At 46.1% G+C, this 12,507-nt stretch overlaps 1 protein-coding gene across 1 annotated transcript in view; it reads right to left on the bottom strand.

Moving 5' to 3' along the window:
* The window catches only part of LOC110531426 (diacylglycerol kinase delta), an 81,013-nt gene that overhangs the window by 9,014 nt on the left and 59,492 nt on the right, over positions 1-12,507 (bottom strand). Inside the window, exons 13-26 of the mRNA XM_036989246.1 lie at positions 11,938-12,022; positions 11,686-11,777; positions 9,331-9,430; positions 8,537-8,694; positions 8,252-8,346; positions 7,357-7,488; positions 5,690-5,788; positions 4,949-5,033; positions 4,652-4,759; positions 4,184-4,280; positions 3,186-3,293; positions 2,231-2,344; positions 1,774-1,908; positions 1,317-1,480 (exon numbers count right to left, since the gene is read on the bottom strand). Coding sequence (XP_036845141.1) covers positions 1,317-1,480; positions 1,774-1,908; positions 2,231-2,344; positions 3,186-3,293; positions 4,184-4,280; positions 4,652-4,759; positions 4,949-5,033; positions 5,690-5,788; positions 7,357-7,488; positions 8,252-8,346; positions 8,537-8,694; positions 9,331-9,430; positions 11,686-11,777; positions 11,938-12,022 — 1,572 coding nt within the window. The remainder of the gene's footprint in view (positions 1-1,316; positions 1,481-1,773; positions 1,909-2,230; positions 2,345-3,185; positions 3,294-4,183; positions 4,281-4,651; positions 4,760-4,948; positions 5,034-5,689; positions 5,789-7,356; positions 7,489-8,251; positions 8,347-8,536; positions 8,695-9,330; positions 9,431-11,685; positions 11,778-11,937; positions 12,023-12,507) is intronic.

Raw genomic sequence — 12,507 nt, 5'->3', positions numbered from 1 at the left:
AGTGGTCTGATACTCCTTCCATTTCAATATTATCGCTTGCACAGTGCTCCTTGGGATGTTTAAAGCTTGGGAAATCTTTTTGTATCCAAATCCGGCATTAAACTTCTTCACTACAGTATCTCGGACCTGCCTGTGTGTGTTCCCTGTTCTTCATGATGCTCTCTGCACTTTTAACGGACCTCTGAAACTATCACAGTGCAGGTGCATTTATACGGAGACTTGATTACACACAGGTGGATTGTATTTATCATCATTAGTCATTTAGGTCAACATTGGATCATTCAGAGATCCTCACTGAACGTCTGGAGAGAGTTTGCTGCACTGAAAGTAAAGGGGCTGAATCATTTTGCACGCCCAATTTTTCAGTTTTTGATTTGTTAAAAAAGTTTGAAATATCCAATAAATGTCGTTCCACTTCATGATTGTGTCCCACTTGTTGTTGATTCTTCACAAAAAATACAGTTTTATATCTTTATGTTTGAAGCCTGAAATGTGGCAAAAGGTCGCAAAGTTCAAGGGGGCCGAATACTTTCGCAATGCACTGTATTATCAGTTATTAGATGTTGTTTTCAGTAGTCAAACTGATTAGACCTAAAGTCCCAAATTATACACCCATCCTGTGTCCATGCCACCTCTATACACCCACCCTGTGTTCATGTTACCTCTATACACCTCTATACACCCACCGCTAAACACCTCTATACACCCACCCTGTGTCCATGCTACCTCTATACACCCACCCTGTGTCCATGCCACCTCTATACACCTCTGTACACCCACCCTGTGTCCATGCTACCTCTATACACCCACCCTGTGTCCATGCTACCTCTATACACCCATCCTGTGTCCATGTTACCTCTATACACCTCTATACACCCACCCTGTGCCCATGCTACCTCTATACACCCACCCTGTGCCCATGCTACCTCTATACACCCACCCTGTGCCCATGCTACCTCTATACACCCACCCTGTGCCCATGCTACCTCTATACACCCACCCTGTGCCCATGCTACCTCCATACACCTCTATACACCCATCCTGTGTCCATGTTACCTCTATACACCCACCCTGTGTCCATGCTACCTCTATACACCCACCCTGTGTCCATGCTACCTCTATACACCTCTATACACCCACCCTGTGTCCATGCTACCTCTATACACCCAACCTGTGTCCATGTTACATACACCCACCCTGTGTCCATGTTACCTCTAAACACCTCTATACACCCACCATGTGTCCATGCTACCTCTATACACCTCTATACACCCACCCTGTGCCCATGCTACCTCTATACACCCACACACACACACCTAGTGATGAGCGTGTCTGCCACCAAGCCCAGCTGCTGTACTTGAGCACACTCCTCCTCTGTGAGGTATTCCATAGACTGCTGAGAGTTGAGGCGGGGCCTGGAGGAATGGTAGCTGTCAATCTTCCTCTTGTCCTCCCATGACGTCAGAGCCCTCTCAAAGTTCTGCAATGTAAACACAGAACAGATAGAATTAGAGCCATAGAAAGACTTCAGAGTCCTCTCAAAGTTCTGGAACGTAGAAATAGAATGAACAGACTGGACATGATGGATGCGTAGAGGTTTCTCAGATAAATCTGTTGCCCTAATGCAGTGTTCCTCAATCCTGGTGCGTGTAGGCTTCTGTTCCAGCCCGACACTCACCTCATTGGACAAACCAAACTAATATCTGCTAAGTGGAATTAGGTGCGTCAGAAATGTCCCGGGACAGAAGCTTACTGCTCAAAACGCACACCTACCCTGTCTCTGGTTAGCATCTGAGCTCTGTTCTTGTGTGTGATCTTGACTATCCCTGGGGGCTGAATCCATGCTTCTCCATCCACCTGTACTGGTACCCCCTCGTCTCCTAGGATAGTGATCTTTACCTGACGACACTGGAGAAAGTGAGAAGGAGAAGGAGAGAGAGGGGGAGGGACAGAGAGAGAGATGGAGGGGGGAGAGAGGAAAATAAATGTGTGTGTGTGTGTCACCTGTGTGACGCGATGGTGTGTGTGTGTGTGTGTGTGTTACCTGTGCGATGCGGTGGGGTGTGTGTGTGTGTGTGTGTGTGTGTGTGTGTGTGTGTGTGTGTGGTACCTGTGCGATGTGGTGGGGTGTGTGTGTGTGTGTGTGTGTTACCTGTGTGATGCGGTGGTGTGTGTGTGTGTTACCTGTGCGATGCGGTGGTGTGTGTGTGTGTGTGTGTGTGTGTGGTACCTGTGCGATGCGGTGGTGTTGGATGTTGATGACTCTGGACACAGCCATCTGCATGCTGCCAAACACAGCCACCACCTCCAGCTTCTTGTCGTCAAACGACGGGGCACCAAAGTTCTTCACAATAACAATGATACTACATTTAACCTTCAGTAACAATGATACTACATTTAACCTTCAGTAACAATGATACTACATTTAACCTTCAGTAACAATGGTACTACATTTAACCTTCAGTAACAATGGTACTACATTTAACCTTCAGTAACAATGGTACTACATTTAACCTTCAGTAACAATGATACTACATTTAACCTTCAGTAACAATGATACTACATTTAACCTTCAGTAACAATGATACTACATTTAACCTTCAGTAACAATGATACTACATTTAACCTTCAGTAACAATGATACTACATTTAACCTTCAGTAACAATGATACTACATTTAACCTTCAGTAACAATGATACTACATTTAACCTTCAGTAACAATGATACTACATTTAACCTTCAGTAACAATGATACTACATTTAACCTTCAGTAACAATGATACTACATTTAACCTTCAGTAACAATGATACTACATTTAACCTTCAGTAACAATGATACTACATTTAACCTTCAGTAACAATGATACTACATTTAACCTTCAGTAACAATGATACTACATTTAACCTTCAGTAACAATGATACTACATTTAACCTTCAGTAACAATGATACTACATTTAACCTTCAGTAACAATGATACTACATTTAACCCTCAGTAAGGATTCACATTCTATTCTGGTTACGGAATGCCATCGAAGACCACTTTGGAAGCAAGAGTTTTGATTCATGTTTTTACAGTGTGAGGAAATCTGGGATCAAATGCACATTCAAAATCATTGTCAACAATTCAATTCAATTCAATAATGAATAAGACTGTGTCTAAATGTAAACAGAGAAGTACTAACGCTGTCCTCTTTGGTGCCACCCCAGAAGTTGATTCCTCCTGCATAGCTGGAGATGTTGAGGACAGCTAGTCCCTGAAGACTGGGCAGACATATAGAGACACCATCACACTGGAGAGAGAAAGAGAAAGGAGAGAAAGAGAGAAAGAGAGGGAGAAAGGAGAGAGAGAGAGAGAGAGAGAGAGAGAGAGAGGGAAAGGAGAGAGAGAGAAAGAGAGGGAGAAAGGAGAGAGACAGAAAGAGAGGGAGAAGGGAGAGAGACAGACAAAGAGCGTGAGAAAGGAGAGAGAGAGAGAGAAAGAGAGGGAGAAATGAGAGAGCGAGAAAGAGGGACAGGAGAGAGAGAGATAGAGATGGAGAGGGACGGGAGAGAGAGAGATAGAGAGGGAGACGGAAAGGAGAGAGAGAGAGAAAGAGAAAGGAGAGAGAGAGAGAGAAAGAGGGACGGGAGAGAGATAGAGAGGGAGAGGGACGGGAGAGAGAGAGAGAGGGAGAGGGACGGGAGAGAGAGAGAGAGGGAGAGGGACGGGAGAGAGAGAGATAGAGAGGGACGGGAGACAGAGAGATAGAGAGGGAAAGGGACGGGAGAGAGAGAGATAGAGATGGAGAGGGACGGGAGAGAGAGAGAGTGAAGTCAGTCAACGGTAGGATGATTCTGATCCACTAAACAACATGTTACTGTCTATCACCTCCAACACTACCCGTGTGTCTGTGACCTTACCTCCAACACTACCCGTGTCTGTGACCTTACCTCCAACACTACCCGTGTCTGTGACCTTACCTCCAACACTACCCGTGTGTCTGTGACCTTACCTCCAACACTACCCGTGTGTCTGTGACCTTACCTCCAACACTACCCGTGTGTCTGTGACCTTACCTCCAACACTACCCGTGTGTCTGTGACCTTACCTCCAACACTACCCGTGTGTCTGTGACCTTACCTCCAACACTACCCGTGTCTGTGACCTTACCTCCAACACTACCCGTGTCTGTGACCTTACCTCCAACAGTACCCGTTGCTCCAGGTTCTTATACGTCTTATGCACCAGCTCCTTGGTTCCCATCACCCCATACCACAACTTGTTCTTAGTACGACTACTGCAGAGAGAGAGAGACATACACAGAGAGACAGAGACATACACAGAGAGACAGAGAGAGACAGAGAGAGACAGAGAGAGAGAGACACAGAGACACAGAGACACAGAGAGAGACAGAGAGAGAGACACAGAGAGAGACACAGAGAGAGACACAGAGAGAGACACAGAGAGAGACACAGAGAGAGACACAGAGAGAGACACAGAGAGAGACACAGAGAGAGACACAGAGAGAGACACAGAGAGAGACACAGAAGGGGGATAGAAATAGAAAGAGGAGACTCAAAATATCAACATAAAAAATATCAACAACTGCACACAGAATGTTACATTTCAACTTGAATGCTTATGTGTTCATGAGCATGCAGGCAGTACCTGCATTTCTTGGGATGTTCATCTCTCTTGTTGTTAAACTCCAGGGAGATCTTAGCATCCAGACCGATCCCAAAGTAATTGTTCAGTACACATTTCTCTGAACACTGACTAGGGAGGAGCACACAGACACACACAACTATCATTAGCATCCTCAATACATGACCTTTTAAGATATAGCAATGTATTGTGATCATTTGAGTTATGGAAAAAAAAAAAACAATTGTAACTTTGAGGTACATCACAACCACTGTCATATCCTTAATGATGAACACATTGATGGATTGATTTGATTCTTACTCTTCGTTAAAGGATGGAGGGCTGAGACTCTCTGGTTTCTCCAAGACGATGCTAGAGGAACTCGTGGGACTCAAACTGATGTGACCTGAGAGAGGCATCATGGATAAATGGACCAAGAAAGAGGATATTAAGAGAGATTTGTTTTGGACATCGTTATTTAGAAATAAACTATTAAGGCTACAATTTGTACGTTTTTGGGAGACCCGACCAAATTCACACAGAAATGTGAGTTATAGATCTGTCATCCTCAATGAGGGCAAGTCTAAGAAGATATACATCTGTTCTATGTGTGCTATTTCTACGTTTCCCTGTTCTTAAGTTTTGTTTTTGCATCTTTTATTTTGGGTTTTGTACACCAGCTTCAAACAGCTGAAAATACAATATTATTGTTTAAGGAAAATATATTTCACAGCAGTTTAGATGGTACAATGATTCTCTAATCAATGACTTAAATTAGGCCATTTGAATTTTTGAATTTTAGCAACCAGGAAATGGTGGGTTGATTTCTGCATAGTGCACCTTTAACTGAGCCCTCAGTCCAATACATACCATTGACTGGAAATGGAAGGTACAAAGATTTTAGAGTAGGATTCATAATTAAGAAATTGATAAAATGACGGAACAAAGACTGTAATTTGTCCATAACGTCTTCATGGTATCACTTACTAAGTGTCATAATGATATTATGAAAATGTATAATGTATTGTAACTGTGCTGCTATTTTAACTGGTTGTCACTCACGTGGTTCTGGCTCTGTCAGCTCCTCACTGTTCTCTCTCTTTATGGACGAGGAGGAAGACATGTGCTGGATATGAGTGTGTCTGTTCTGTTCATCTACCACTAAAGAGAGGAGAGAGAACGAGAGAGAGAGACAGTCAGAGAGAGAGACAGTCAGAGAGAGAGAGAGAGACAGTCAGCGAGAGAGAGAGAGAGACAGTCAGAGAGAGAGAGAGAGAGAGACAGTCAGAGAGAGAGAGAGAGAGACAGTCAGAGAGAGAGAGAGAGAGACAGAGAGAGAGAGAGAGAGAGAGTCAGAGAGAGAGAGAGAGAGAGAGACAGTCAGAGAGAGAGAGAGAGAGAGACAGTCAGAGAGAGAGAGAGAGAGAGTCAGTCAGAGAGAGAGAGAGAGAGTCAGTCAGAGAGAGAGAGAGAGAGAGAGAGACAGTCAGAGAGAGAGAGAGAGAGTCAGTCAGAGAGAGAGAGAGAGACAGTCAGAGAGAGAGAGAGAGAGACAGTCAGAGAGAGAGAGAGAGAGACAGTCAGAGAGAGAGAGAGAGACAGTCAGAGAGAGAGAGAGAGACAGTCAGAGAGAGAGAGACAGAGAGAGACAGAGAGAGACAGAGTCAGAGAGAGAGAGAGAGACAGTCAGAGAGAGAGAGACAGTCAGAGAGAGAGAGAGACAGTCAGAGAGAGAGAGAGACAGTCAGAGACAGAGACAGAGACAGAGACAGAGACAGACAGACAATGTTAGGTGTTATGTGGGTGTTTTCAGTACATGAGTGCTTCTGTACGTGTGTGTACAGTAACCGTGTATAATTATTAATTATATGTGTGTTTCTTGTTTGTGTACATGTACAGTGCCTTCCGAAAGCATTCAGACTCCTCAACTTTTTCCACATTTCGTTACATTACAGCCTTACAGCTATGAGGTCGAAGGAATGGTCTGTAGAGCTCTGAGACAGGATTGTGTCGAGGCACAGATCTGGGGAAGGGTACCAAAACATTTCTGCAGCTTTGAAGTTCCCAAGAACATAGTGGCCTCCATCATTCTTAAATGGAAGAAGTTTGGAACCACCAAGACTCTTCCTAGAGCTGCCCGGACAAACTGACCAATCGGGGGAGAAGGGCCTTGTTCAGGGAGGTAACCAAGAACCCAACGGTCACTCTGACAGAGCTCTATAGTTCCTCTGTGGAGATGGAAGAAGCTTCCAGAAGGACAACTATCTCTGCAGCACTCCACCAATCAGGCCTTTATGGTGGAGTGGCCAGACTGAAGTCACTCCTCAGTAAAATGCACATGACAGCCCACTTAGAGTTTGCCAAAAGGCACCTAAAGACTGTTAGACCATGAAAAACAAGATTCTCTGGTCTGATGATACCAAGATTGAACTCTTTGACCTGAATTCCAAGCGTCACATCTGGAGGAAACCTGCCACCATCCCTACGGTGAAGCATGGTGGTGGCAGCATCATGCTGTGGGGGATGTTTTTCAGCGGGAGGGACTGGGAGACTAGTCAGGATGGAGGGAAAGTTTTAGAATAAGGCTGTAACGTAACAAGATGTGAAACAAGTGAAAGGGTCTGACTTGAAGGCCCTGTGTCATACCTTTCCCAGCCTGTTCTATGATCTGTCTCAGGGCTTTCTTCAGACTGTTAGCTCTCATCAGCAGCTGTTCTCTGGACCTGTACCTTTCCCAGCCTGTTCTATGATCTGTCTCAGGGCTTTCTTCAGACTGTTAGCTCTCATCATCAGCTGTTCTCTGGACCTGTACCTTTCCCAGCCTGTTCTATGATCTGTCTCAGGGCTTTCTTCAGACTGTTAGCTCTCATCATCAGCTGTTCTCTGGACCTGTACCTTTCCCAGCCTGTTCTATGATCTGTCTCAGGGCTTTCTTCAGACTGTTAGCTCTCATCATCAGCTGTTCTCTGGACCTGTACCTTTCCCAGCCTGTTCTATGATCTGTCTCAGGGCTTTCTTCAGACTGTTAGCTCTCATCATCAGCTGTTCTCTGGACCTGTACCTTTCCCAGCCTGTTCTATGATCTGTCTCAGGGCTTTCTTCAGACTGTTAGCTCTCATCATCAGCTGTTCTCTGGACCTGTACCTTTCCCAGCCTGTTCTATGATCTGTCTCAGGGCTTTCTTCAGACTGTTAGCTCTCATCATCAGCTGTTCTCTGGACCTGTACCTTTCCCAGCCTGTTCTATGATCTGTCTCAGGGCTTTCTTCAGACTGTTAGCTCTCATCATCAGCTGTTCTCTGGACCTGTACCTTTCCCAGCCTGTTCTATGATCTGTCTCAGGGCTTTCTTCAGACTGTTAGCTCTCATCATCAGCTGTTCTCTGGACCTGTACCTTTCCCAGCCTGTTCTATGATCTGTCTCAGGGCTTTCTTCAGACTGTTAGCTCTCATCATCAGCTGTTCTCTGGACCTGTACCTTTCCCAGCCTGTTCTATGATCTGTCTCAGGGCTTTCTTCAGACTGTTAGCTCTCATCATCAGCTGTTCTCTGGACCTGTACCTTTCCCAGCCTGTTCTATGATCTGTCTCAGGGCTTTCTTCAGACTGTTAGCTCTCATCATCAGCTGTTCTCTGGACCTGTACCTTTCCCAGCCTGTTCTATGATCTGTCTCAGGGCTTTCTTCAGACTGTTAGCTCTCATCATCAGCTGTTCTCTGGACCTGTACCAGGGTTGGAGACAATTACAATTCCAGTCAGTCAATTCAGGAAGTCAAATGAAATTCCAATTAAATAATTGAAAAAAAAAAAAAAGCTGATATTTTCAATGACTTAAATCAAACTGAAAAGCATGTATTTTTTTATTTATCAAATCCCTTCATGAATTCACTAAAAATTCAAATTGACCCCAACCATGACCTGTACGGGGGCTGGGGTTCCCCTCCAGGGGTGTCTGTGGCCCCCTCCTGGTCCTCGTGGGGTGGCACGCTGCCCACTGGTACCACCTTGGCATCAGCCTCCTCACTCAGAGCCTTCACCAGGCTGTCCAGCTTCTCATTCAACAGAGTACACTGAGGGAGAGAGACATACAGACAGCGATAGAGAGAAAGAGACAGACAGAGAGACATACAGAGAGCGAGAGAGAGACAGACAGAGAGAGAGAGAGAGAGACAGACAGACAGAGAGAGAGACAGACAGAGAGAGGGTAACAAGTGAACATCCTGTTCTACAAGTGGCATAGGTCTGTTTGGGTTGTCAGTTCAGCTCAATACAACAGATACATTATGTAAATGCAGAAGCAGAATCCACTCAATTGGAATATATGAATAAATGTTTTTTTTTGTTTAAATAGTACATTATTATACTGGCCTCTAGCCAGTTAGAGGCTTCTGCCTACATCCCTAATGGAGCCCTATTCCCTATATAGTGCACTACTTTAGACAAGGGCCCATAAGGGTCTGGTACAACGTAGTGCCCTATAAAGTGAATAGAGTTGCATTTGGGATGTAGACAGAACTAACTAGTTTATTTATTTATATTGACCTGGATGCTACTGTACGGCCGGCCGGCCACACCCACACACCCACACACACACACACACACACACACACACCTCTCCAGCCCACTGGTTAGATGTATTATACAATCTGTTATATAATACACACACATTAACACACACACACACACACACACACACACACACAGACCTTCTTGGCCATAGCATCGGCCTCCTCCTTGTTCTCTGTGGCTCTCTCATACGCTCTCCCCACCTCTGCTACAAAATCATTCACCGTCCCACACAAAAACCTGATAGATAGATGGATAGAGAGATAGAGAGGAGACAGAGAGAGAGGAGATAGAGGGAGGGAGTTGGAAGGAGAGGGAGAGAGAGAGACAGATGGAGTTTGAAGGAGAGAGAGAGCGAGCAAGAGAGAGGGTAAGTGGGGTGGAGGCAGAGAGCGAAGGAGAGCAAGAGAGCGAGTGTATGGGAGGAGAGAGAGAGAGAGAGTGATACCTCCATTCCTGTATTATCTACTGCATGAAAATTCATTTTTAAACCCTACTTCACCTTTCAGGGGAGAGAGATACACATTCAATATAAGTACAGAGCCGACATGACATCCCCTATTGCACTGATGATGTCAACACTAAGGAGTGTCTGAAGCCTAATGCACTTCAAAAGTCCCCCTAAGTAGTACACTCTACAGCTCTAATAAGGTCCCCTAAGTAGTGTCTATACCCTAATGCACTGATGATGTCCCCTAAGTAGTGTTAAGTCTTGTGTAACCCAGCTGGCACAGGGACTGAACAGTGAGATGAATCAATACAGACATCCTCCCTCTCTCCTCTCCCTTCCTCACTCCCTCCCTACCTCATCAGAGATACTCTACCTCTCCCTCTCTCATTAGAGATACTCTACCTCTCTCATCAGAGATACTCTACCTCTCCCTCTCTCAGAGATACTCTACCTCTCCCTCCCTCATCAGATACTCTACCTCCCTCAGAGATACTCTACCTCTCCCTCTCTCATCAGAGATACTCTACCTCGCCCATCAGAGATACTCTACCTCGCCCATAAGAGAAACTCTACCTCGCCCATCAGAGAAACTCTACCTCTCCCTCTCTCAGAGATACTCTACCTCTCCCTCTCTCAGAGATACTCTACCTCTCCCTCTCTCAGAGATACTCTACCTCTCCCTCTCTCAGAGATACTCTACCTCTCCCTCTCTCAGAGATACTCTACCTCTCCCTCTCTCAGAGATACTCTACCTCTCCCTCCCTCATCAGATACTCTACCTCCCTCAGAGATACTCTACCTCTCCCTCTCTCATCAGAGATACTCTACCTCGCCCATCAGAGATACTCTACCTCGCCCATCAGAGAAACTCTACCTCGCCCATCAGAGAAACTCTACCTCGCCCATCAGAGAAACTCTACCTCGCCCATCAGAGAAACTCTACCTCGCCCATCAGAGAAACTCTACCTCGCCCATCAGAGAAACTCTACCTCGCCCATCAGAGAAACTCTACCTCGCCCATCAGAGAAACTCTACCTCGCCCATCAGAGAAACTCTACCTCGCCCATCAGAGAAACTCTACCTCGCCCATCAGAGAAACTCTACCTCGCCCATCAGAGAAACTCTACCTCGCCCATCAGAGAAACTCTACCTCGCCCATCAGAGAAACTCTACCTCGCCCATCAGAGAAACTCTACCTCGCCCATCAGAGAAACTCTACCTCGACCATCAGAGAAACTCTACCTCGCCCATCAGAGAAACTCTACCTCGCCCATCAGAGAAACTCTACCTCGCCCATCAGAGATACTCTACCTCTCCCAGAGATACTCTACCTCTCCCTTCCCAACTCCCTCCCTCAGAGATACTCTACCTATCCTTTCCCCAGTATTATCAGAGATACTCTACCTCTCCCTCTTTCATCAGATACTCTACCTCTCCCTCCCTCATCAGATACTCTACCTCTCCCTTCCCCAGTATTATCAGATATACTCTACCTCTCCCTCTTTCATCAGATACTCTACCTCTCCCTTCCCCAGTATTATCAGATATACTCTACCTCTCCCTCCCTCATCAGATACTCTACCTCTCCCTTCCCCACTCCCTCCCTCCCTCAGAGATACTCCATGGTGACGCCTCTCCCTTCCCCAGTATTATCCTAGATACTCTACCTCTCCCTCCCTTTTTCCTCTCTCTCCTCGTCTCCCTCCCTCTTCAGGGGTACTATACCTCTCCCTCCTCTCCCTTCCCCACTCCCTCCCTCTTCAGGGGTACTCTACCTCTCCCTCCCTCCCTCCCTCTCTCCTCTCCCTTCCCCACTCCCTCCCTCTTCAGGGGTACTCTACCTCTCCCTCCCTCTCTCCTCTCCCTCTCCCTTCCCCACCTCTTCAAAGATAATCTCCTCCCCCTCCCTCTCTCTCCTTTACTCCCTCCTCCTTCATTCCAGACATCCCCAGGATATTCAGACATGATCCCTCCCTCCCTCTCTCCATCCCTCTCCCTCCCTCCCTCCTGCACCACCCCGCAGCCCAGCATGCAGTGCACGTACTTGGCAGAGGATATGACATCAGTGGGTTTGTCTGAGTCCAGGATTTTGGTGAGGTGGGAGGCCACAGAGTCTGCATACTGAGTGATGTGGACCTGAGGGGAGAGGAACAACCAGTTTCATGGTAAAGTCTGTGTATTTTGAGAAACTGAGGTGTCATTTCGGCTCAGAGAGAAACAACCAGTTGCGTGATAAAGCCTGTTTATTTTGAGAAACTGCGGCGTCTTTTCGGCTCAAACCGGAGCCCTATAGTACCTGTAAGGGTGAGTCGGGACTAAAATAGTCTTCCTTCACCATTGGACAGTGTTTGGTGGGAAGCTCGTATGTCATCACACTCCACCTGAGAACACCACACACACACACACACACACACACACACACACACACACACACACACACACACACGTCAAATGCCGGGAAATCAACAGCAAATCGCAGACATTGACAGTTAATCTGACTCAATGTAATCCTTCAGTCTTCCATAAGAAGTGTTGTGTGTGTGTAAGTGTTGTGTGTGTGTGTGTGTGTGTGTGTGTAAGTATTGTGTGTCTGTGTGTGTGTAAGTTTGTGTGTGTGTGTGTGTGTAAGTGTTGTGTGTCTGTAAGTGTTGTGTGTCTGTGTGTGTGTAAGTGTTGTGTGTCTGTGTGTGTGTGTTGTGTGTCTGTGTGTGTGTGTGTAAGTGTTGTGTGTGTGTAAGTGTTGTGTGTCTGTGTGTGTGTAAGTGTTGTGTGTCTGTGTGTGTGTAAGTGTTGTGTGTCTGTGTGTGTAAGTGTTGTGTGTCTGTGTGTGTGTAAGTTTGTGTGTGTGTGTAAGTTTGTGTGTGTG

This window comes from Oncorhynchus mykiss, chromosome 9, assembly GCF_013265735.2.
Source record: "Oncorhynchus mykiss isolate Arlee chromosome 9, USDA_OmykA_1.1, whole genome shotgun sequence".
NCBI classification, from domain to species: Eukaryota; Metazoa; Chordata; class Actinopteri; order Salmoniformes; family Salmonidae; genus Oncorhynchus; species Oncorhynchus mykiss.
Note: the sequence above shows the minus strand (reverse complement) of the source record. Positions and strands in the feature narration are given on the sequence as shown.